Source organism: Artemia sp. Qi Xiang Cuo, chromosome 8 (genome assembly GCF_049724085.1).
Source record: "Artemia sp. Qi Xiang Cuo chromosome 8, ASM4972408v1, whole genome shotgun sequence".
Classification (NCBI taxonomy): Eukaryota; Metazoa; Arthropoda; class Branchiopoda; order Anostraca; family Artemiidae; genus Artemia; species Artemia sp. Qi Xiang Cuo.
This window is the reverse complement of record NC_142801.1, coordinates 56,282,804-56,308,095: the sequence shown is the minus strand read 5'-3', so window position 1 is coordinate 56,308,095 and position 25,292 is coordinate 56,282,804. Positions and strand designations below refer to the sequence as shown.

The window sequence follows — 25,292 nt, the reverse complement described above, 5'->3', positions numbered from 1 at the left end:
ACAATTATTATAGAACTATTTATAAAAGAAAATGTTTTTTCGGCTTTTTTTCAAAGAGAAAAAAAAAACAGAAATTTCGCATACTTTCTTACGATTCAAGCGAAACTTAGCGGCTTCGCAAGTTTCCTTCATTGAAATATAAATATAACAATAAAATAAATTAAGTACCTTAGGCACAAAAAGAAGGATAAACTGTTTCATTAAGACCATTTTATAGCTAAATGTCAAAACCTAGTATATTTAGAAAATACTAGTTAATTCAAAATATATTCAAAATATCAATTATGCGAAAAATTTTCAATTCGTAATCTCAAACGAAATCAGGAAAAAAAACAATTTGAACAAAAAGGGACTAACCTATGTTTCATTAAACAAGAACAAAACAAGATGATTAGACATTTCATGAATGGCAGCGGAAATTCACCTTTTCAGCATTTGACCTCATTATACATTACTTTTTTTTTTACCCAAAAATTCATCACAGATAAGGTCGTATCTATAAGGAGCATATGGGGCCCCGAAAGGGAGGGGGGGTCACCATACCAACTTCCTGAAAATCCAAAAGAAGTCTCCCGATGCGAAATTTTTGGCAAAATCGTTGGTGAAATTATGATTCAGAAAAAACATCGACATACTTAAATATTTACTGGGACTCTCATAGCGTCGGTTCACCCCCCCCCCCCCTAATATTTCTTATTCACCCTACAATTTACATTGTGCACAATCTGTGTTTCCGTATACGTGAACAAAAGCCCAAAGTTTCAGAGAATTACAATTTACGACAAAAATACTTAAAAGGAACAATGATAACAATAAAAAAGTTTAGTTTTTTTCTTTCAAAGTTTCTGAGCATAAAATCATAATTCCACTACAGAAAATATATCAAGCATACATTCATTGGCTAACAATAAATTCAAACTAAGCACTTTCAAACCCAACGTCTTTGAAACGTAAATAAAACACTGTATCATACGCCATGACTGGTTTATCACATGAAAAAAAAAGTAAAAAAGAGCAGCAGTGAATATTTGGAACTGAAATGAAACTGCCTCCACATAGACGTCAACCTCAAATCTCTATGCTGATAATCTGTGACCTTCATAGGCTGCAAATGATAAATTACATTATAATGTTACAGGCGAAGAAAGAAAAAGGACATAATCTTAACAGTGGCGTCAATCCATGAAATGGAGGGGGGGGGGTAATTTTGTTGCTTTTTCAAATTTTCAATTAATGAGCCAAAAAGAGGAATTTTTAATGACTATACCAAACAAAGTATTAACAAAATACCCCAAAAATTTAGGGGGGAGGTACAAATCCCCCCCCCCCCGCAAATCAAATAAATGTCCAAGAAAGGCTTTTACAAACTTGAACTTGACTTTATTAAACAAAAACTAATAAATTCTATATAATAATATAACATAATATAATAATATGACATAAATTTTTATAGTAAGGAGAAATAGAGGCAACTGGTTATGTGTTCTTTAACAATAAAGAAAAGGAATTAGACTTCAATAACTCCCACTGAGCAAAGATAAAAAAAAAACATCGACTCAAGGAGATAAAGATGGGATTTACAGAACAAATTATAAATAAATCAATAATACATTCAATCGAGAAGAGGCTTTGAGTTCCAGCCCCCACACAATTATAAATTATTTATAAAGTATTAGCCGATTTATATATTTATAAATCGGTGGATGTACAAATCTTTGCTTTTCTTGCAAGCAAGGGCATCGTTTGGGGGATGATAGGGGCAGTTCCCGTCCCAATAATTTGGAGGAAAAACTATTATAGAGCCCATGTTTATTTTCTATCCGAATAGGGACCCTTCATGCCCCTCTTCAGTAAAAACTGTAGGCGGAATATCTTTCAAAATCTTTTACATGTACTGAGTGATGGTGATTGACTTACTACATCAATTAGCTTATATTCGTTCGTAATCTAGGGACGTTGGTGTCTTAAACTTTGTGTTCATCTCTCATTTTTAGCAAACGGGAAAAGAAACTTATTCCTAGCTTTTCATAAATGGCTAAGCTTATTTTCAACAAAAAGTTTTATACTATTAAAAAAATTATCTCTACGTTGGATTTTTGAAAACCATATGCCCAAATTAAGGTGAAAAATTGGTTGTAAATCAAGAATATCAAGAAATAAAGAAGATATTCCAGTTTCAGATAATTCTTCTGTCTTTCTAGGATGTGTTAAAAAATAGTCCAGGATTCTCATTCATTTATTTTGAACAAAAAGTGCAAAAATGCTTTCATCATTAGGACAAAAAAAAGACTAAGAAAACAAAATTCTCGGATATGTGTAAAAACAGGGTTATTCTTTTTTTCTGCTACTAAAGGCCCATTCATAGTGAGAGTTAACTAATACCGGTGTATAGCTAGCGCTAATTTCGGAAAATAGTTTAGTCCAAACTCAGTTGATTTAGATTGTGTCCAGAGCTGATCGAGCCAATACTGAAGTTCAATCAATTTGAACTTAGTTAAGGCCGATTCATTTTCATGTTTAGATTAACATGAAGACGCTATCCCATAATCTCATCACAGGCATTAAATGTCAAGCCCTTCAGTGTGTTGCTACAGCACGGTTTGATCTCTGGGTCCCGAATTACCAAGCTGAGGTCAAAACCACTGCGCCACTACAGGACGGCCCAACCAATCAGAATCTTTCACATAATTTTCAAATTGACTAATACCCAACCCTTACCCAGTTAGAGAAAATACTGCAAATGACAGTAAATAATAGAGGATTCATGTAGTGGCGCTGTGGGTTTGACCTCAGCTTGGTAATACGAGACCCAGCTTGCTGTAGCAACATACTGCAGGGCCTAGAATTTGACTCCAGTGATGACATTATACGAAAGCGCCTCCATATTAATTCAAATAAGAAGGGGAAACAATAAATGGAAAAATAGAATGAAAAGAAGTAAAATACTGAGGAGCTGCTGGAACTCGTCAGGGCTCACGGCCACCTATAGGCTAAGACAAACAAGGACTATACGAGATCTTTGATAAAAAAAATAATACATTGGATAATTACGGTATCAATTGATTCCAGCTTCTAAATTATCCAATGCGAATAGAATAATCTGATCACTAGCGCCAGCTAATACCGGGTTTCGGAACGGGCTAAATTTCGGTATTGACAAATTTTCATTATGAATAGGCCTTGAGCTGTTCTTGAAAGGAGAATCAGCAGGGCAATTTATATTCGATCACGCTTTGATCCTCCTTATCTGCAATGCCTTTCTGATCCCCCTTTGAGAACCGCTCAAAGCCAATTCAAAATGAAATTTTATCATGTGAAATTTAGCTCGTTCCGAAACATGATCGCTAGGTCACTAGTCTGATCACTAAAACCATGTCTTCATTATGGCTTTTTCAAGCAAAGTCAGCGGAGTAGAGCAGCTTTTTGTTCATCAAAAAATATACACTTCTGAAAAAAGCCACTTCAAATGTGCCTGCCTGATTTACCTTTTTCAGCTTAAAAAGCATCAATGGAGACTGGGGCCGCCTGAAAACGTAAAAGACACGGGCAACTTTGTCTGAAAATGCCATAATGAAGACACGGCCTAAGTTTGATCGCATCAGGGTTTCGGAACAGCCTGAATATCGGCATTGATAAAATTTCATTGTGAATGGACCTTAAGCTGTTTTCGAAGGGAGGATCAGCAGGACAAGCTATGTTCGATCGCACTTTGATCCTCCTAATCTACAATGCCTTACCGACACCCCTAGTGAGGACAGCCTAAGGCCAATTAACAATGAAATTTCATCAATGCCGAAATTTAGCCCAGTCCGTAACTTGATCAATAGGTTAATAGTCTGATCACTAGCATCAGGGTTTCGGAACAGCCTGAATATCGGCAGTGATAAAATTTTAATGAGATTGGGTGTTAAGATGTGCTTGAATGGAGGATCAGCAGGGCAATGTATATTCGACCACACTTTAATCCTTTTGATCAACAATGCCTTGCTGATACCCACTTTGAAAATAGTTTAGCAAACGTTTAGAACGCTTAGAACGGACTGACTTTTGGTATTAGAAAACCTCTTTATGAATGGGCCTTAAAGAAGGGATGGTTTTTCCAATACAAAATTTTGAGAATACTTTACTTCAGACACGAAACTTAAATGAACTTAAAGTCAAGTGAAACTGTCTCTACTTAGATGTCACTTTAGACTTTTTATGCAGATAATCTGTGATTTTCGTTTATAGAAATTACAATGCTGGAAAAAAAAAATTGAAAAATGTAATTTATTACTAACGAAGTAAAGAAAAATAGGAAATTAAATGAAGGGTGAATTTAAAACTCTTTAAAAAGGGAAATAATTACAAGCTAGTCCTTGGTCAATCTTAGGAGGCCGGTCTCTTTATAAAACGCACAAAAATGGTTTAGACACCCCCGTTTCTTAAATTTGATAAACTTCAAAAGAGTATTTCTAAAGCAAAAAAAAATTCTTGGGTATGTGAAAAACAGCATTGTTTATAGTTTTACTCCCTTTCATAGTTGCAGCGATAGCTACATCCTAGTAAAGAGCGAAACATTGCGAGAGGCCCATTGTAAAAAAGTTGAAAAACACGTTAAGAAAAACTTCCTATTTGTAGCTGAAAAAGGAATGATAATTGTCGTTTTGATTCATATTAATAGTAAAATGTTAGTGTAAATATAAACTTCTTATATTTTGTGTTCTTCTTCGGTCTGGAAACTCTTTAGACTTCGAATTTGTCTGTCACAAGACATCCGTCTTTGAGAGAAGTAGGGACCTTCAAGCTAAACAGGGCCAAGAAATTGGTATGGCTTTGTGGTGCTTTAGCCCACGCACCTTTTGTGCTGTGATGGGCTGTCAGTAGAGTAGTTCAAATAACATAAATCTCGACTCAAAATAACATATGCTTATAGGCGAAAAGAAGAAATATTGAACGACTTGCAAATAAACTTTCATCAATAAAAATTTCGGGAGGGAGGGACGTCCCCCTCCCTCCCGAAAAAGGAAGGATATTTTTTGCGAATTTTATAGCTTTTTTTAATGACATTCCCCCAATTAGGAAAAACCTTTCTGGCTCTGATATTAAAGCCCAATTTCTGGCTCTAATTTGACTAGATAAAACGACTAATCTAGGGAGAGAAAATCTAAAAAACGGTATTTCGCAAAATATAAATGAAATTCAATAAAGAGTCTAAAACCCTCAAAATGGCGTCAAATCGAAATGAAACCACACCATTGTAATCGCCGTAGTCAAAAACCCCAAACATGGGAATTAAAGCCCCCCAACTTGAACAACAAAGAAAGTCTTCTTTTTGCATGGAAAGCAATGAGGGGTCTTCTTTTTTTCTGCAGATGAAGTTATCAAATTAGTCGTCGTAGACTATTGGGAGAGGATTCATTTTAAAGGAAATCACCATGTTTAGTGCTCTTTTTACGAAAAAAGAGATCGCACAAAGCAAAGCGACACTTCCTGCCATTTTGTGCCACCAAAAGTCAATTTTTAGAGAATGGAAATTCTAGAATAGCCAAATACTTTTTCATCATTTAAACCCTAAATAGGAGGTCTTGAGGCCCCCTTTTCCGCAAGCCACCGCAGTAGCGTTTTTAACCATTTTGCGCCGAAAAATGCCCAAAGAAGGCCAAAGTGCCAGAGAATGGGACTTCTAGGGCAACCAAACAATTTTTCATTGTCTAAAACCCTAGACAAATAGTTTTGAGCCTCCAATCTAGACAAACCACAACAAAATGGTTTTTCTCTTATTTTGTGAGTGATTGAGAATTGCAAAAAGTATAAAATAAACAACATCTAATTGGTCATGATTGTCTAGTGAATATAATTGACAATGTGGCCTTGGTAACTCAGGTTCTCGTTAAGGCAACTTCTTTAAAATAGGTGTGCTCCTATAGCAGCAAAGAAAAATGCAGAAAAAAAAGCACTTCAGTGCTTCACATGCAATTTTTTTTTTTTTGTTCAAGGTGGGTGACTGTAATTACCCTGTATAAGGTTTTCGACCATGGTTATCCCAATGGTACAATTTTCATTTCTAATGATGGCATCTCCTAAAAAATTTAAGTCCAAGAAGCAAAAATAACGAAAGCATACTTTCTTATGAGAAGTTCAAAGATTTTTGGAGCATTGCGGCAGAAAAATTGCAATAATAATAAAACAAAATCCCGTAAATGATATTAACTACACATCTTAAATTCTTTTAACGTCCATCCTTTTACAAACATATTCACAAATAATTGAATCTTTTACCTACATATCCTCAAAGATACCAAGCATAATAAACCCCACGGATTCTTAATCTGAAAAATTTCAAGTTTTTAAACGGAAAGTTTAGGAGAGATGCGAAGTAAAACATACATTAAATGCCCTAATTTAATAAAAAAAATATGTTGAATTCTACAGTTTTCTTGTCTAAATTGGACAAGGATCTTTTTTAAGGTCTATTTTGCATATTTTTATAACCTACAGAAGCAAGAATTAATTCTAAAAAAAAATAAGTTTTTTGATGACAGTAAAGAACAAAACGAAACAAAATTACTGCTTCGTAATTTATGCAATATAAACCTGAAAGACCGTTTCCTGAAAAACTGATCCCTATATTTTTAAAGTTCTGGAAAACTAGCGCTTTACTGAAAACTAAGCTTTCTTAAAGTTTTTAGAGAATTAAAACTGTATAGCAAACTCATTGATTTGACGGCCGGTAAAAGACTGTTGATAGCTTTACAAATTAGGTCTTTTATTTTCAACTACCTACTTACAAATTTTCTGATCCTAAGCCTGTTTTGTTGCGTCGGTATTGTGTGTTCAGTAAAGCGTTGGTTTTCCAGAATTCTGAAAATCGGAAACATCACGATTCAGACTATTTGAAACAGTTTTTCGGATATGTGAAGCAATCAGCTTATAATGTATGCAGTTTATAATGTATAAACATCGAAGCAATCATTTTTATTCGTTTACAGTTTAAACTACGCTCATTACTTTAACAAGAAAAACTTTTTCAAGATTAATGTCTACAGGAAGGGCGGTCTTTCTAATGCAAAAAATCCGAGAACAATTTGAGGCACGAAAATGAATTGAAACTGTCTCTACTCAAATGTCAACTTTAAATTTTCCATGCAGATAATCTGTGATCTTTGTTTTTATAAACTACACTGTTCATTTTTAGAGAGTAAATTTAATTTTATTACTAGCGAAAAAAGAAAAGGGGTACTTGTATGACATAGCCCCTACCTACTATTCTTCTAATATGTTTCTCTGACGCTCAATCCTAATAAAATATACTCAAGTATGATAAAAATATAATACCTTAGAAACAAATTTGGGTTATATATTAGCATATTAGGGGGGTGGGGGTAAAGTATTGCGGATCTACATACCATATGTGTTAAGTAAAATTAATATGCATGTTACGAAGTAAGATTCGTTTTCTAGCTTCACACTGTCCAAATACTTTACCCCCCCTCCCACGCCTAATATGCAAATATATAGCCCAAATTATATATTTCTATCTATTCTGTCAGTTCTCTTTGTCTTGTCTCAAGCTAAGTTGAAAGAAACTAACGAAAAAAACTGGTTCTATAATGTATCAATGAACGAACCACTTGAGTGGCAGGGGCTATATCATACAAGTACCAAAAAATGATAGAAAAACTCTACAAACCAAGGATGAAAAAGGGGCAAAAAGTTGGTAGAAGTCCAAAGAAGAAGCACGAATCATCAATCTTCAGAGCTGGACAGTTAGCGGTTTTCAAGCCTAATGATGACCGTATTTTGCGTAGTAGCCAAAAAACAAGCTCTACTGATCGCCATTTCCTTTGAAGTTACAGGAAACTTTCTAAGCCCCCCCCCCCCCCTTGAAAGACATCAATAACATGGCAAGAGAAACTGACCTATAAACAAAAACGGAACATTAAAATGTTTCATTAAACTGTTTGTGTTCACCTTGGCCCAATTTATTTATTTCTTATAGAAAAAGGATTTTGTCTGAGTAGGTAATGTAGGCTTTAATAGGAGAAAGCTCTAATAGGCTTTACACAGGAGAAGACGAGGGAGGGTTCGTTTGTAACATTAAATTGTAAAATTACTATTAACATTTTTCTTGTTTTAAGTTGCAAATAGTGGTAGGTGTTTACGATAAATCTAGCGTAGTGTTTGATCCAAAAGTAGAAAAAACGAAGATGATTTATTTCCTATGACAATTTTTCACAGTAGTATATTTTCGTGACAAAAAAGAGGAAAAAGTTAATACCACGAGGAAAATCAATAAGATGCAGAATACATACGGCTAGGTGAGGATCTTGAAGCAAAACTTTCAGAAACAGGAGCGTTGAGAAAATCCCAAATTAAGATAGTATCGTCATGGGATGAACTGACAATCTGAAATTCGTCAAATTGAAGTCTAAAAACACGTCCAGTGTGCTCCTGAAAAGTAGAAGAAAGTGCTACACATCACAAGTGTGTCATAAGTGCCATATATATATATATATATATATATATATATATATATATATATATATATATATATATATATATATATATATATATATATATATATATCTTAGGAGCAAGACCTTCCATATATATACATATGGTTGCAGCGGAAGCTGCAATCCAGTAAAAAAAGAATCATGGCTCATAATACGAAAAAAGAGAGAGGCAATTGTCATTTTTAGCTAATAAAGGAGGTGTAGCTATTATCTCAATTAGCCTTAATAGTAAAATGTTATTTCGAAAACGAATTTATAGGAATTTCGAGAAGTAGCCTGAAACCCCCTAAAAATGGCGTCAGACTGAAACAAAAAGTAAACCATTGAAATCGCCATGGGCAAAATCCTAACACAGGACAACTCTCTCTCTCTCTCTCTCTCTCTTACAGTCCCCTGGCTCGAAGAAAAAGAAAAATCACTTTTTTAAATGGGTAACACTGATGTCCTTTTTTTCACTCTACTGCTAGCAGGGCACTGGAACATCATAGAGAGCTGCTCAAGGGCACATTCGAAAAGATATTGCTATATGTAGTGCCTTTTGTAATTAACTAAGCATAATATTTAAAACGAATTACAATTTTGACAAAAAAAAAGTGCATCTACATATACACGATGATATAATACGTATTTTTTTGACATATAATGACGCCATATGTAGATTAACGTCAAATCACGATTGCAGCGAATGACATTAAAATAAAGTACAGTTCTTGACAAAACTGCAGCTGCTTATACAAGACGATACACAACATACAGCAAGAGATGATATAACACTGGTGTCCTTTGATTTTTTTTTTTTTTTTTTGGTGGTGGTGGTGGTTGGACGTCACATTTGAGGGATTCTTCCACCTGACTTCCTTTGGTTAATTTTTTATAAGATTCCAAATAATAAAAAGCCAAAGGCTTCTTCCTGTGTGTGATACATAATTTCAAATTTCCATTCAAACAAATCCACTCACGATACGATCTCTTCGTTTGACACCGTCACCCATGGGAAAAAAAGAAAATGGATACAGCGCCAGTCACTTCGATGTGGGTCGATGTCTTTTGTTACTCAAAAGGGCACTAGATATATTCATTTCCTTGCGAATGATCTTTCTCTCGGTGTTCTGTCTTCAAAATATATAAAGAGATTAACTAAACTTTCAGTGTAGTATAATATAAACTTCAGGGTAAAGACAATACGAGTTTATGGGATATAGAATACATACAAGAATATTCTACTCTATACTAGCTTTTATCTTCGCTCGCTCGGGCCTTCAATCCTCGCAGTCAAACCTCATTTCACTTGAGCTAGTGCTCGGATCTTCATCCTACACGGCAGTATTAATGTAGCTTTGTCTAAATCAAATTCATTGGGGAAGAATCCTTTTATTTGTCATAGAAACAACAATAAAATCTATGAATATTTCGGTCACATATACAGCGGCCATCATGAGGAGATAAACTGATCAAGGAAATAACTTTATCTGTTGACGATGGCCAGTGTATATGTGACCAAAATACCCAGAGATTTTTGTTGTTGTTTCACTGTCAAATAAAAAAGTTGGTCCTTGTTGAATTGTTATTTGTATAACCTTACTTGGAGTTTATAATAATCAAAGGGTGTATTTTGGTGTATTTGAACTGTCCCCTTCTCTAGTATTTGGGGCGTTAGTCCTATTCCCATTAGTTTAGTACTAAAAGAGCGTTTTTTGGTGTCTATAATAATCAAAGGGTGCACTTTGGTGTATTTGAACTGTATCTTTCTCTAGTATTTGGGGTGTTAGTCCCATTTCCCATTAGTTTAGTGCCAAAAGAGCGTTTCTTGGTGTCTATAATAATCAAAGGGTGTATTTTCGTGTATTTGGACCACAGTTTATATAATTATCCAGTAAGTTTACCGCAGATAATTTCTGGCTCTTCATTCTCGGTGCGAACAAAAAACTCCTCCCACTTATTTCTGCAATTGTTGTCCACTTATTGGTGGGCCGGCCATTGTCAGTACTTGTTCCGTAGGTGATTATTCTTTGTCTACCCGTGAAAAGATCTAATGCCGCTTATGTTCATACGTTCTCTGGAGTATTCGCAGCTCGGTCCGGGTTTTTATAATGGGTGAGATAGGGAAAGATAATACTGCTAATTATATAAACTGTGATTTGAACTGTCTCTTTCTTTAGTATTTGGGGTGTTAGTCCCTATTTTCCATTAGTTTAGTACTAAAAGAGCGTTACTTGGGGTCTATAATAATCAAAGGGTGCATTTGAACTGTCTCTTTCTCTAATATTTGGGGTATCAATCCCATTTATCATTAGTATTGTACTAAAACAGAACTAAATGGGGTATAAATATTCAAAGGTCTTAACATTTGGGAAATGTGAGTCATATTGTAGTGCTATTTCCTCTTTGTTATACTTACAACTAGTGTTTTCAGGCACAGTGTTCCTGCAGGGGCTCGTGGATCTAAGGCAGCAGCAAGATCCCAGACTTTTATTTTTCCGTCATAGGCACCTGAAACTATTCTCTTCGAGTCAAATCGAATGCAACGCACTAATTCTTCATGTCCTTCCAGAACACGAATGCAAGCACCACATTCAATATCCCATAATCTGAAAGACACATTGTTATCAAGAAAATTATTTAAAAACAGGAAAACGACAATAATAATAATGGCGAAGAGCACACACTGCCTTTACATCATACAAAATAAAAGAAGATAGCGAGGAAATTTGTGAAAACAGTGAATAAAACCTAAGAGAATATTTCGGCTATATTGCCAACAGCTGTCATCAGCGAAATATAATTTAGTATTATTAAAAAAGAAAAAGAAAAACAATCTATTCAAAATTTATTTTATGATTTTTGTTAAAGATTTTTATTGATGGGTTTTGAGTAAGTTAGTTTCCTTTTTTATTTGTTTTAAATCACATTTCCCAGACGACGGTGGTTGGTTACATAGCCGAAATATTCGCTTATATTTTCACTGTGTTATTTCCTGCCTTCACAAATTCCCTCATCTTCGTTATTTTGTAGGAAAACAATAACGGATGAGGGAATTCAAAAGGAATTGTGAGACACTTTGTTCATACGAGATTTATAGTCCAACCGACTACAGTCGATATGCTTGATCAATTTCACCAGTCCATTTTTCCCTATTTTATTATGTTTTCAAAATAGTTAAAAGTTCGCATCTGCGCAGTCTTTTTTTAGAACAATTAATTGTTCTACAATGACTTGACGGCCCAAAAAAACACCCTGATGAAACTGATGAAAACACTTGATGAACAAGATGATGAAAAAACTGATGAAAAAACACCCTGATGTTTGATGAAAAACAATTATATATAAAAAAACCTGAATACCCTGCTTTGGTTTTTTAAATATTCTACATTTTCTTTTAGTGTCCTATACGGTCGAGGAACCAGACAAGCCTTCAGTTTAAAAGAGAGATAGAAACAAAGAGAGAGAGAGAGAGAGAGAGAGGGGGAGAGAGAGAGAGTGAGAGGGAGAAAGAGAGAGAGGAGGGAGAGTGCCTAAAAATAAGCACGAGGGCCTTAACTAGTATCTTTTTACCAATTCTTACCCTCAAAGTGAAGGTGATAATCAGAGTACATTCCTTGCAATATCAGATCATTAGATCCATTTTAAACTCGTCAATTCAGCAATAAAACAAAAGGTATTTTGCCGCTTGTATATTTTTAATACATTACTATTTATAAATAGGGCAATCATTTCAATATGAAGGTAGAAAGCACGTATTTAACGGTTGTGTAATTACCTCTCTTAAACCATAAAGATTACAGTCCAAGCTAGTAAATAATACAAATTAAAACACTTTATTTGCAGATCAACTGCAGATCAGCAAATTTATATGCAGATGACAATGAATATATTCAGAAAGCCATTTTAAATCTCCTACAAAAAAGGGAATTTTATGTGTTAGGCAAGGGCTTAACGATTGGCAGGTGAAAGAATTCTACAGGATTCTTAGGACTTCAGAATTCTTATCTTCAAAATAGTCTTTTAGAGACTATTACTTAAAGAAGGATGTGTTAAGACTTTCATTGTAACTCAACTCTATTCATCTCAAGTTCATTCAAGTCGATCCCATTCAATCCAGCTCAATTCAAATCAACCCTATTTAACTAATCTCTCTTTAACTGAATCCACTTGTATACCATATAGAGCGAAATTACATATTTCGTGGCTAATATGTGACAAACATGATTAGGCAGTTAAGTTAGAATCGCGTTAGTCCATAGGACAATTCAAAAACAAGAACCACAGAAACTGTTTTCAGCTTATTTTAATAATACAGTTCATTAACAAAACAGAAGACAAACCTTTTAAGTCTTCCCAAGAATCAGAGCTTTTTTAAAGGGGTAGGTTAAAAGAGATCTCCTGATTCAGGGCATATGGAGTATTGCAGCAATTGTGATCCAAAGGCACTATATATAAATTTATAACAGTAAAATTGGAGTCAATAACTTTGAACTACTACATTATCGTCGCGTACAAACAGTTCCTCTCGTTTAATCTACCATCAGCGGTCCAGAGTATATTACCCTGGAACACGTATTTTGGCAGAAACCTTCTCAAAATGCCTTTGAAACTAACTCAAGACTTTGAAACCTACTTGTAATTTCTAAAAACATCTAATAATAACATACCACTACTAATAACTGATTTTATATATGTATTGGAATAAATTAATCTAAAATTGGATTCTTTAAAAGTTAGTGTTGCAAAGGTGAAGCCAAGTTTTGCGTTCAAGAGAAATCTGACTTGTCAACCCTATAAGAATCTAATGTCGCTAATGTTTATAAGTTCTCCGGAGCACTTGCATCTTGGTCCGGTTTTGTATAATGGTTGAGATAGGGAATAATAGCACTGTATATTATTTACATACAGCGGTGTGACCAAACTACTTAGAATTGATTCTCATCGAAGTAACTCTATTAGCTTCTGTGACCTATGAGGATCAGTTGAGACAATTGTATTTTATTAATATTGGTGGTGCTTTTATTTGTTTTTAGTTTATCTTTGTTTCTTCTGTGCTGAAGACGCCTCGTTTTTATACAGGCGAAATATCCGCGTCGTTTTAGTTTTTTTTTTGTTTTTTTTTCTCTACTGGCCGCTATCTCGTTTGTTTGTTCTTCATTAAGTTGTTTTCTCTCTTTGTTGTTCTTTATCCCTGAATATACCTAAAAACCTTAACTTTACCCCAGATTCCCATGAATCCTTAGATACAAAATGAGCGTCACTAAAAGAGGTGATTTTCCCCTAAAATAGGGGAAAATCCCTAAAAGTGGAAGCTCAGAAGGTACTAGAAGCAATGTACTATCGGACGGCAGGTATAAAGTGCAAAAAAACATTAGCATATTTATTTGTTGTAAATAATCTCGTAAGTTTGAGAAAATGTTATCCCAATTTTGTTTTTTGGTAAAATTTGATAATCTTAACAAAACCATGGCCCTGAATTTGCGTAATCTACATTAGATAAAAGAGGTATGTCTAATATCAATAAACACATACACATTTTATTTAGTATATAACTTAATTTCTACAAAACAATATATCAAATATAACATGAGCGGTAGAATACAAATTTTATCCCGCTTGGAGTGAATTCCTGACATGATGGTGGTTAAATAGTGGTCCAAAATGCGCATAGATAATTTGTCCGATCTACTTGCTTTTGCAGACTTGATCGGACTCCAAACATGTTTCTCATACAATAGTTCCTTTGGTATGCTTTCAATTTTTCTAGTTGAACGACATTGTCTTATCGCCTCCCAAATGCTAGGGATACATTTTTGTCTTGAACGCTTAACTTTTACAATTTTGAGTAGATTTTTCAAATTTGTCCACACCGAAAGTTCTAGGTTCTTCCATATCATTTTTAGTTGTGAACAGTCGCAAACCGGATTCTTTTTTTGTTGTTCAATATTGACAGGGTTCAATTCCTCTAGCTTTGTTCTCGCTCCAAGATTCTTCTTGAAAATTAGACTCTGGTTTTGTATCGTAATTATGGAACCATGGATGTCCGAAGATGATCTCTCTAATATCTGGTCACTTTTCAATTGCAAACAACAGGATACTAAATCCCACGCCAATTTTGAATACCTCAGCTTTTTCATTCTTCTAACAATCAACTTCTTAATGTTGTACGTACGTAGACGAAACTGAAATGGTTCTTCTCCAATTAGGATTGATCCCAAGATTACTCCTAGAGACCAACTTGTGACTGCATTAAACATATAATTTAACAAATCGTCTTCTACCTCAGGAGGAACGCATCCATCACTATAGAAATAATTCAGGTCGTCCAATTCCGTGGCAGAACAAAAATCTATAATTGTTAGTGTAGGATTCATCCACGAGTATATTATCGCATTTCAAGTCTTTGTAGGCAATTCCGTATCTTCCATATTGAAGAATGCACTGACTATTTGTGAGAAAACATAGGCAGCTGAGGATTCATCTAGACCTTTATATTCTTTAATATATTAACTGCAGCGTTATTGAGGTCTCGTTATATTCCGCTACTATCCAACATCCCTCTTTCTCCACATAAAAGTCAAGCATTTTTCATCATCCGTCGATGTCCTTGACTTTGTCTAAGAAGGAAATTTCATATGGAACAAATTCCATAGGGAACACCAACGTAGACTCTCTTCCAGCTTCCCGTGCACTCCTGGGGGTCCACCTGGACCACTTTGGGAATCACTGATCTAGACCTTCATATTCTTCAATAACCTCACGCAGCGTCCATGAGATCTCGTCATATTCCGTTACTATCCAACATCCCTCTTTCTCCACATAAAAGTCAAGCATTTTTCATCATCCGTCGATGTCCTTGACTTTGTCTAAGAAGAAAATTTCATAGGGAACAAATTCCATAGGGAACACCAACGTAGACCCCCATCAAGCTTCCCGTGCACTCCTGGGGGTCCACCTGGACCACTTTGGGAATCACTGATCTAGACCTTCATATTCTTCAATATACTCACGCAGCGTCATTGAGATCTCGTCATATTCCGTTACTATCCAACATCCCTCTTTCTCCACATAATAGTCAAGCATTTTCCATCATCCGTCGATATCCTTGACTTTGTCAAAGAAGGAAATTTCATAGGGAACACCAACGTAGACCCCCATCAAGCTTCCCGTGCACTCCTGGGGGTCCACCTGGACCACTTTGGGAATCACTGATCTAGACCTTCATATTCTTCAATATACTCACGCAGCGTCATTGAGATCTCGTCATATTCCGTTACTATCCAACATCCCTCTTTCTCCACATAATAGTCAAGCATTTTCCATCATCCGTCGATATCCTTGACTTTGTCAAAGAATGAAATTTCATAGGGAACACCAACGTAGACCCCCATCAAGCTTCTCGTGCACTCCTGGGGGTCCACCTGGACCACTTTGGGACTCACTGATCTAGACCTTCATACAAAGCCGTATCCAGGGGGGGGGTTACCCCGTTTGAACCCCCCCCCCCGAAATTTTTGACCGAGTCGAAAATAAGTCTAAAATTAGTAAAACCTAGGTAAAAATCAGTAAAATTAGTCGAAAACTGAGTCAAAAATTAATAACCCCCCCCCCCCAAAAAAAGTCAAAAATTAGTAAAACCCCCCTGAACAAAAATCCTGGATACGGCCCTGCCTTCATTTTCAATATATTCACGCAGCGTCATTGAGATCTCGTCATATTCCGTTACTATTCAACATTTTCTGTTACTATTACCTCTTTCTCTACATAATAGTCAAGCATTTTCAAACATCCGTCGATATCCTTGGCTTTGTCTAAGAAATAAATAAAAAAAAAAAATTGTCTAAAAACTTTCTTGCAGTCGCGTCTTCTTTCTGCAACAAAAACCTTTCCTTGGGCCCCGTCACCTAGAACCGTATCCGTTAAAATATATTTGTCATAAAACCGACTAACTATTTTTTTCTTATTGAATGACACACTTTTGATAAACTTGATTTAGCTATAAACAAACTTTCACTACTGAGGTGATTTGAGTCAAGGCACACGCATATATTCCCACAATAAAGCGTTTAATGCTTCTGATGCATAGATTGATGCTCGAAAATTTATAAGCCAAACACAACTCTAATATCAAACAAGCAACCCGTTTTCTACTATAAAATCCATGTGAGAGCAAATATTGTTTATTTATGGCCCTTGCCCTAAGGGCTGAATGGGGGGAGGTCGTGCCATCATTGGATGACTATTTATTGAAACTATCGGCTATTTTGGAACCAAACGAAAAAATTTCCTATTAAGATCTGCTCCCCAAAAAATAGGAAAATAAATGAAATAGTAATAAGATAACTAAAAAATCTGGATGATAAAGCTAAAAAAGTAAAACAGATAAAAAAAGTCCCTTCTATGTGTTTTTTTAATGAATTTAACCAAACGACACTAATAATCATGCAATAACGTTCAAAGTCAAATTATTTATCCGCAATAATAACTGTGTAAACATAAAATCGACAGATTATAGATGAGGCTACTTGAGTGCAGCAGGAGTGAGGAGGCCCATCGATTAGAAACAACAACAAGTTTTTATTCTTTCGTCATAAAAAAAGGAAACATTAGGGGACAGGATTTTATTATAAGGCAAGGCTTAATAAGGAGAAATTAAGGCGGATAATAGAGACAAGAGTATTTTATTTTACCACTCAATGATAAGATAAAGTATTTGGAAAGGGTGAGTCGAACGCGGGCCCTTATTTTTGATCAGTATGCATTGATGGTGAAGATGATTTTTCGAGTTTGGTAAGGAATTAAGCAGGGAAATTTTCCAGGTATTTTAAAAGGAGAAATGTGCTTATATTATGTTATGTTGTGGAAGTTTTATGTGGATAAAGAAGTTAAGAAGGTTGGTTGATATGAGCTTCGTACATAGGGATCATTTTCTTTAACTTAATTATTCAGATTGAATTCAAGGGTGCTTTATTTTGTACATGAATTTTACGTTGCTGTAAATTTCGTATTATCCATGGCCTAGATAGGCTTTTAATGTTAAAAAACATCTATTCTTAAGGTTTGCCGAGATCTGGTACTAGACCCAAGGGAAAAAAATACCCCCTTCCCCCTTCAAAAAACAAAACAGTCTGCTTATGTATTAGAAGCAGGGTTGCCAAAACGAGAAACGTTGGATAAGAAAGAGATAAAACAAAGTAATCACAGCCAGTGAAAAACTAGAAAAAAATGCATACATTTCTGGCGGGATCTCCGCTCAACAGTCCTCAATGCAGAATTAAGGATAATAGAATATAGATAAAGCGAATATTTTTTTTTAATCTGTGGTCTACACTGAAGGGCGAAGGCCTCGACAGAAATGTTTGCCTTTATCTCTTTTTTTAACTGGCTTGTGATCTATCTCATTTTTTCTTCTTCGTTCTCTTACGTTTTCGCGTTTTGTTATGCTTAGCTAGTGCAGTCTCGGAATCTCTACTAGGGTTGAAAATTTTCAAAAACAAATTCCTTATTTTATCAGGGAAAAACAACTACTATCTGACGATAAACAGTAAAAAATTCAAAACTCCTACAAAATACAAGCGTCGCTCTATCACTATAGCAGTCTACTTATTACAGAATATCACAAGTATTTATCGCTTAGCCAAAACATTCTTTCTTGCTTCCACAGTCCACAAGATAGCAATGGAAAAAATGACAAAGGATAGTCTCTTTTTTTTGCTGACGTGTGTAGATCCCCATGAGAGGGACAACAGATTCATTTAAATTTAAGATTTTGGTAGGTTTGACAATATAGGATAAACACCATACAGGGAAATTAATATTTTTTTAAAACTAGATTAAAAAAAAAACAAGAACAAGCATTGGCTGCCAGGTGAAAAAAAAAAACATTTTGCTAGTTAAGTTACCCTTTAAACAAACAAATCTTTCTCCCAGCAAATATTATAATAATGAACATCTAATAATAACATTACACTACTAATTACCGATTTTTACACATGTATTGAAATAAATTAATTTAAAATTAGATTCTTCAAAATTTAATGTTACAAAGATGAAATCTAATGTCGCTTATGTTTCTGATTGTTTAAATGTTCTCCGGAGCACTTGCATCTCGGTCCGGCTTTGTATAATGGTTGAGGTAGGGAATGATTCTACCGTTTAATGTATATACAGTGATCCAAGGGTAACAGATTCAGAGCAATACATGCGACTATGCCTGGTGGAATCAAATTGTCTTTCATTTTGGCTCTGGAATTAGACAACTCCAGAAATACGTTTATGTGCACTGGGTAGAGATAAAATGGATAAAGTACTTTACCCAGGTCTCTCTATCAACAAATTTTCGGTTCTGATTATATATTCGCACATTAGGGGGGGGATTGTTTTCTAACTTCACACTGTCAAAATACTTTACACACACACCCCCCCCCCCTAACATGCAAATACATAGCCAAAATAATATATTTCCCATCTATTCTGTCACTTCTCTTTGTCTTGACTCACGCCAAGCTGAAAGAACCTAACGAAGAAACCGGTTCTAAAGTGTGTCAACGGATAAAGAGCCTAACATAGGCACTATAACAGATAAGTACCACGCCTTCGAATGGCCATGGATGTATACTCTTAACTGATAGCTTACGGTGTTCCATCAGGGCTGCAACAGAATCTGCAACCCTGTTTAAATACTTTTATAACCGTTTGCGATTTGCGGTGGCTAGTGAATATAATAAAGTGGCTTTTACTTCGGAAAAACGTATCAAATTCGTAAAACTAAATTACAAAATAGTCACCAGAAGAAATTTGCTTCGAAAGAAAAATTAAGCAAGTTCAAGTTCTTGAAGTACAAGACCAATCTATCTGCAGGAAAAAGAAAATATAATAGCAATAATTGCTAACAATAACAAAACTAATAATCTAGAAAAAAAAAATAATAATAATGGTTCCTTTCAACTCTTTGTACAAAATAGAATGCACTAAGAAGAGCAAAGCCAGAATATATTTATGTGACCTTGAACCAAAAGCACCATTTCCAAATTTCAACATTTTTGAGAACAAACATGATACGATATACTGAACTCATGATTTAAAATTGTAAAACAATAACGAAGAATATCAGGTCAAAATTGCGTAGTGAAACTTAACAGCAGAGATGACAGTTGATAGTTAAACTATAGATTAACATGTGTAAAGCAGATAGCAGCAGGTCTTGGGCGGTTAATACTGGTTCGGACATGTCCGTGCATGCATAGTTTTGACTTGAAAATTTAGTTATTTAATTGGGGCTGGGAATCCGGATAATCGCGAATCCAAAAAACCGAGGGCCGGATACATAATCGAGTTTCTATTGTGTAATAAAAAACAATCAAAGTAGCATCTTCTAATTTGCACAAAAAACCATGCATTAAAATAAAGACATCAATAACATTATTATGATCACCCCCCAAGCTCATCCCTATTTACCAATATCTACAATAAGATCCCTAAAAAAAATACTTACTTAAACGAATCTTTTCTATCCAATTTTTAGACGAAAAACTATCAGCAATATTTGTTAAATTCAGATAAAAATTAAGAACGAAATAATGAATTTCACATCAGTTTTGTAAAATTCATTAAATCAATTGTTAATAAATTCATAAGAATAATAAAATATAAAAATCAGTTTGGCCCATTTCACTACTTTGACTTTTATATAGTAAGGACACCTTTTCTAATTTTTGCATCTGTTCAATAACTATTTTGTTCAATAACGAATAACTATTTTGACTTTTTTTATCTCTACCTGTTTTATCTCATCAAACATTTTTTTTACAGCATTGCGGAACGCTGAAAATCGGAACTAGTTTGTTAATGCAAATTTCGGCTATTTGATAAAACAAGGTTCAAGTGGTAGTAATAGCTTTTTAGGGTGATATGAACTTTTTGAAATAGCTAGCCGTCCAACTATGGAATATCTTACCCTAGGAATCAATTGAGAGAAGGTACATTGCTAACAGATTTAGTTGTAATGCATATCTAACTAGATAAAACGGTTAAACAATTGCCCTATTTCGCCCATTATAAACTTTTTTAGTTTGTGCATCCAAACTACTTAAAATTGATTGTTTGGTCTTACCATAACTTGTAGAACTTTTAAAATTTATTCTTTGGTTAAATGTTGCAGACAAAAATGCTTATATTTCTCGCATTTCTGTATTGTAATAAAGCAAAAATGGTGGAGTTGGCAAAATTAGTGTAGTATTAAGTTGTATAATCTCAGTTTCCAGAATTTTTTTTTTTTTACAAAGTTGGAAAAAAAAATTACGAGAAATACCAGACGCCAGATGGTGTTGGTGACTTCGTCTCACCAGCACCATCTACCTATCATCTCTTTTAAGATTCCCTTACTCTTTGGTTTTACCTTACAACTTTTTGCAAGTTTCATTTCATAGATCCCCCTAATACTACATTTAAGAAGATTTCCAACTTTGGAACCTAATTTGGGGGTCTGCGAAGAAAACCAAACATTCTAGCACAGCTCTTACCAAATAGAAGCAGATTTTTCAAAAAAAAATTGTCAATAAAAACGTACATTTCTACTGGACAAGATCTCAGTATGTTCATCTTCTTCTCTGATAAAGTATTTAGGTGCGTTCGATATCTTAAAAATCCTTTTCCGAGCCTCAGACTAGGGTGACCGTCTCAAAGACAAATTAGCGGATTTTCCCAGCAACACAGGGAACTTCCAAAGCTACTAAATTATTCAAATTATATTACTTTAAATTTTGTTGACAAACTGACAGTGATCTTGAATGTGTATATAGTTTGAAAAGCTATCTAGGGGCTAGTTTGAAATAAAGAAATATGTAATCTTTTATTAATTATTAAGCAAAGCACTGTCTATTCAATGTACTTACGGCACAAATAATACGTCCCCTGTATTGGCAAGGCTTTCAATGAAAGCGGGCAGAGCTGTCAAATTACTCAAATGATATTTCCTTTGAGCTGATTTTAATTTCTTCCTAGCAGATATGCTAGAACATTTTTAAGGACTAACTTTTCCAGAATTTAAAAAGAAAATTCTGCTTGGGTTATTCAAAAAACTAAATTCACAATTTTTTATGATGTAAGTTCCATTAGATCTGAATATGCTCTATCTCCAGCACAAAATAGGAGAGGTTAAATGGTTCTTCTAAGATTTCCGGGAAAGTAGGTGTCAGCTTTTAGTTTTCTATATTATATATTTTTATTGTCTTTTTGTTGCATCCAGTTCTATTGTCGCAAGCTGAATTGGGTTCATCTTGAATATTTGCTTATCTTCATCATACAAAAAATATAAAAAAAAATTTTTATTTTATTGATTTAAACACAATAAATTACTTATAGCCAGTATTTTATTTAGTTCTGACTTGAAACTAATGAATAAAGCCCACCAAAAGTTGGGCTCAGTTCTTGGTGGGAAAGGGCTCCGCTGTGACATTCAAAAGGGATGTTATCAGGGACTAAACCATCTGGTAGTTGATTCAGTTACACAATACCGTAATCCTAAAAAACAAGGGAAAAAAAACAACGATAAGTCGTCCGTTTTTTACAATATCGCATCACTTTTCCGCATGTGTAATCAAGGATAACTTAAAGATAAACTCTGGATGGGATCACTGATGGATTACTTTTACGGAGTAATTTCCTCACATCATCAATTATTAAAGATATTTTAATTAAAATTCTATTTTTTGGAGTGAATAGTGACAAGGAAATTCATTCCTTGAATATACTCGGATCGGAATATATTCGGATCCAAATATGCTGCGCTCAAATGCACGAGAACTTTTCAAATTTGCAAGCCTTTCTTTTGGTGTGCTATTAATGTATTTTTTTTTTTTTTTTTTTTTTTTTTTAATTTACGACAAATTATTGTACTACCCGTAATCCAAAAAGTTATTGAGAAAATATAATGAAGCTTCTAGGAACAGAGGCAAAGCCGAGAAGGTGTTTTTTTTTTTTTTATTTAGACGATAGGCTTCCTAAATACCTCGGATAGTAGTTGTATTACAGAAACTAAATTTTTAGGAAATCTTCCGGAAGTTGTTTTCAATCTCTTATCTTTACACCTAGGCTAAATATAGATAGGTTTCCTTAAGTTAGAGCATATAATAAGGGGCAGGAGGGGGAGGAGGTTGGATACAATACCCCGGGAGTTTTCCCCATAAAACTGAACAGAAACAGAATGAGGTCTCCTTTTTTTCACGACTTTCTCCAGTTTCCTTCAGTTGCACTATCTATTTGTTTGTATGTTTCTTCCAAAAAAGAACAGTGCCTATGCAAAGCCAAAAAGCTTATGCAAAACCTTTATTCAATATCCGAGGTCGCATGAAGAGGAGTGTGTGTGAAAACTGGTTATACATTTCTTCGAAAATCCAACTTCATTCACGTCCATCAGGATTAATCTTCCTGATTCGGCATTGTCTAGCCTAATTGATATACAAAAAAAAAAAAAAGACATACCGTATGGAATTATCTGAAGATCCGCTGACCACTAGTCTATCTCTATATTGCAGGCAAGCAATTCCTCTTTTATGTCCATTCAACGTTCGTACAAATTCACATGTTGAAGTATTCCATACCTAACAATTAAAAACAAAAGGCTTTATTTAATAAACATGCAAATACTGTGCAAATGCAACAATGAAACAAACCAACTTCACTTCTTTTTTTAATTAATTGCTCTTAGCTTTTCAAGGACCTTTGTATAAAAAGATACTTACAATTTTTCCAATATCTAACTAAAGCGTACAAATAAATCAATAAACTGAAATAATATCTGAAACGCAAGATTTTTAACGGTAAAGTTTTTAATCATATTCAGTTTGGCTCATTACTGGAGGGCTGATGGGTTCGACTCTCACTAGAAACGGTTTTTTTTTATATTTTTACAAGCATCCAAATATTCGGGAATACTGAGGGAAGGGGTCAGTAAAAAGTCAAAGTTCTGGGAAAGACAATTTTGTTCCTGTATTATTGTTATGTATTAAGCGTTTTAATTCTTGGGCATCAAAATACCATAGTAAATTCTGTCAAACGATAACAACTAAACGACGCATAAAAGATTTCATAAGAAAATAAGTTTAAACTGAGAACTTAATTTAAACGTTTCCTTTGCCAATTTCTTCTCGAAAATTCAACATCAACAGCCAAAAACTAATATAACGTATTATCACTTTTAATGGTAAGATTTTTTTGATTTCTTATTTTATTATTGTCGTTTTGTAATTCTGACATACTGTGTAGTCGCCTTTGTCCATTACTATCTTTGATCTTATTTCCTCTTTATATTTGTAATCGGGAATGTCTTTTGCCAGAAGACAACATATAATTGTTTAGGTAGCTCTATATCAGCATGGCTGTCTGTTGTCCCCTGTACATATGTGCGTTTGCTTAATTTTTGCATTTCATTTCAAAATCTTCAATCTTGAAAAGTTAGAAAGTGATATGCCACATTTGAAATTAGCCTAGTGTTATTTCTCATTGAGGATTCATAATTTGCCTATTTAGGCAGACTCCTTTTTCCATCTCCCCATCAGGGCTTTTGCTTTTCCTCTTTCGATATGTGTTTGGGTGGGTATTTTTTCTTTTTGTTTGTTTGTGTAGATAAGCCTTCTCTTCAAACATAGCTGCGTGCTGGTTCGTTCCTCTGCACACTTGTGACTTTTTTTTATTTTTTAATCTTGAATCTTGTGTGGAAGCGGTAAAATTTGTCAGTTTAACCATCATCTATTATGATAGTATAAATATGATTCAAAACTTGATGCAATATGAATATTAAATGATGGTTTTCTGAGTATGACTGCTAGATGGCATTACATTTATATATTCACAGTTACTATGGGCCGTGGATTGTTATTTACTAGATTTGTGCTATCTCAACAACAATGATATCAATGAAACTTACATAGGCACCATTTATAAAGAACTATATCGATCATTTATGGAATTAAAAATGAAATCCTATTTTAACATTTGTTACTCAAGTGTTATACGGAAATGCAGTTTTTTGTTAATTACAAAAGGCACTAGATGTAGCAATTTCCTTTAAAATGAGCGATTAAACAGCTTTTCATGATGTTCCATTGCCCTGCTACCTGCGGAAAAAATGCTTTTAATTAAGAATATTGTGCTTTGGATTTTCCATTTTGTTCAAGCCAAGGGACTGTAAGTTTCCTATATAAGGTTTTCTGACAAGGTGGTTCTAATAGTGCACTTCTTGTTTTGATCTGATACTATTTTTAGGGGTCATGGGCTATTGTATTTTCTAGCATGGGACGTGATCGTCTCTTTCTAGGTTGCTTGTTACTGCTTCAACCCTGATTAGGGCAATGGAAGTTGGCAATCTTTTTAGTTATACTGATCTATGATTTTGGAAACTATCTGTGAATTAACTTCTTTCAGGTTTTGACCGGTCATACTGGTTCTGTTCTCTGTCTGCAATATGACGGACGGGTGATTATCAGCGGATCTTCAGACGCAACAGTTAGAGTTTGGGATGCACAAACTGGTGAATTGGTCAACACTCTCATTCATCATTGTGAAGCTGTGTTACATCTTAGATTTTCAGCAGGAATGATGGTCACTTGCTCTAAGGTAATTTTCAAAGCACAATTTTATGAGAAGACTTCGTGACTCCATTACAGATAGTGCAAACAGACCTGATTTTCTGGGGAGTTGATTCTTCTGATGTGCATTTTATCCTGAGAACGGGGGGTTAGAGGCGGGGGGGGGGGAGGGGGTAAATCTACATTTCTAAGCTATCATTTTTTTAGATGGGGTTGGTCCCTCGGA

General features: G+C 34.6%; 1 protein-coding gene across 2 annotated transcripts in view; it reads right to left on the bottom strand.

Annotated features, from left to right (window-relative positions):
• Positions 1–488: 488 nt before the first annotated feature.
• slmb (beta-transducin repeat containing E3 ubiquitin protein ligase slmb) overlaps positions 489–25,292 on the bottom strand; it is a 149,865-nt gene continuing 125,061 nt past the window's right edge. For both annotated transcript variants that reach the window (XM_089093617.1, XM_089093618.1), the window contains 4 exons: positions 22,962–23,080; positions 10,897–11,086; positions 8,295–8,433; positions 489–1,105 (listed from right to left, as the gene is read on the bottom strand). In XM_089093617.1, the coding sequence (XP_088949743.1) occupies positions 1,077–1,105; positions 8,295–8,433; positions 10,897–11,086; positions 22,962–23,080 (477 nt within the window). In that variant the 3' untranslated portion in view covers positions 489–1,076. The remainder of the gene's footprint in view (positions 1,106–8,294; positions 8,434–10,896; positions 11,087–22,961; positions 23,081–25,292) is intronic.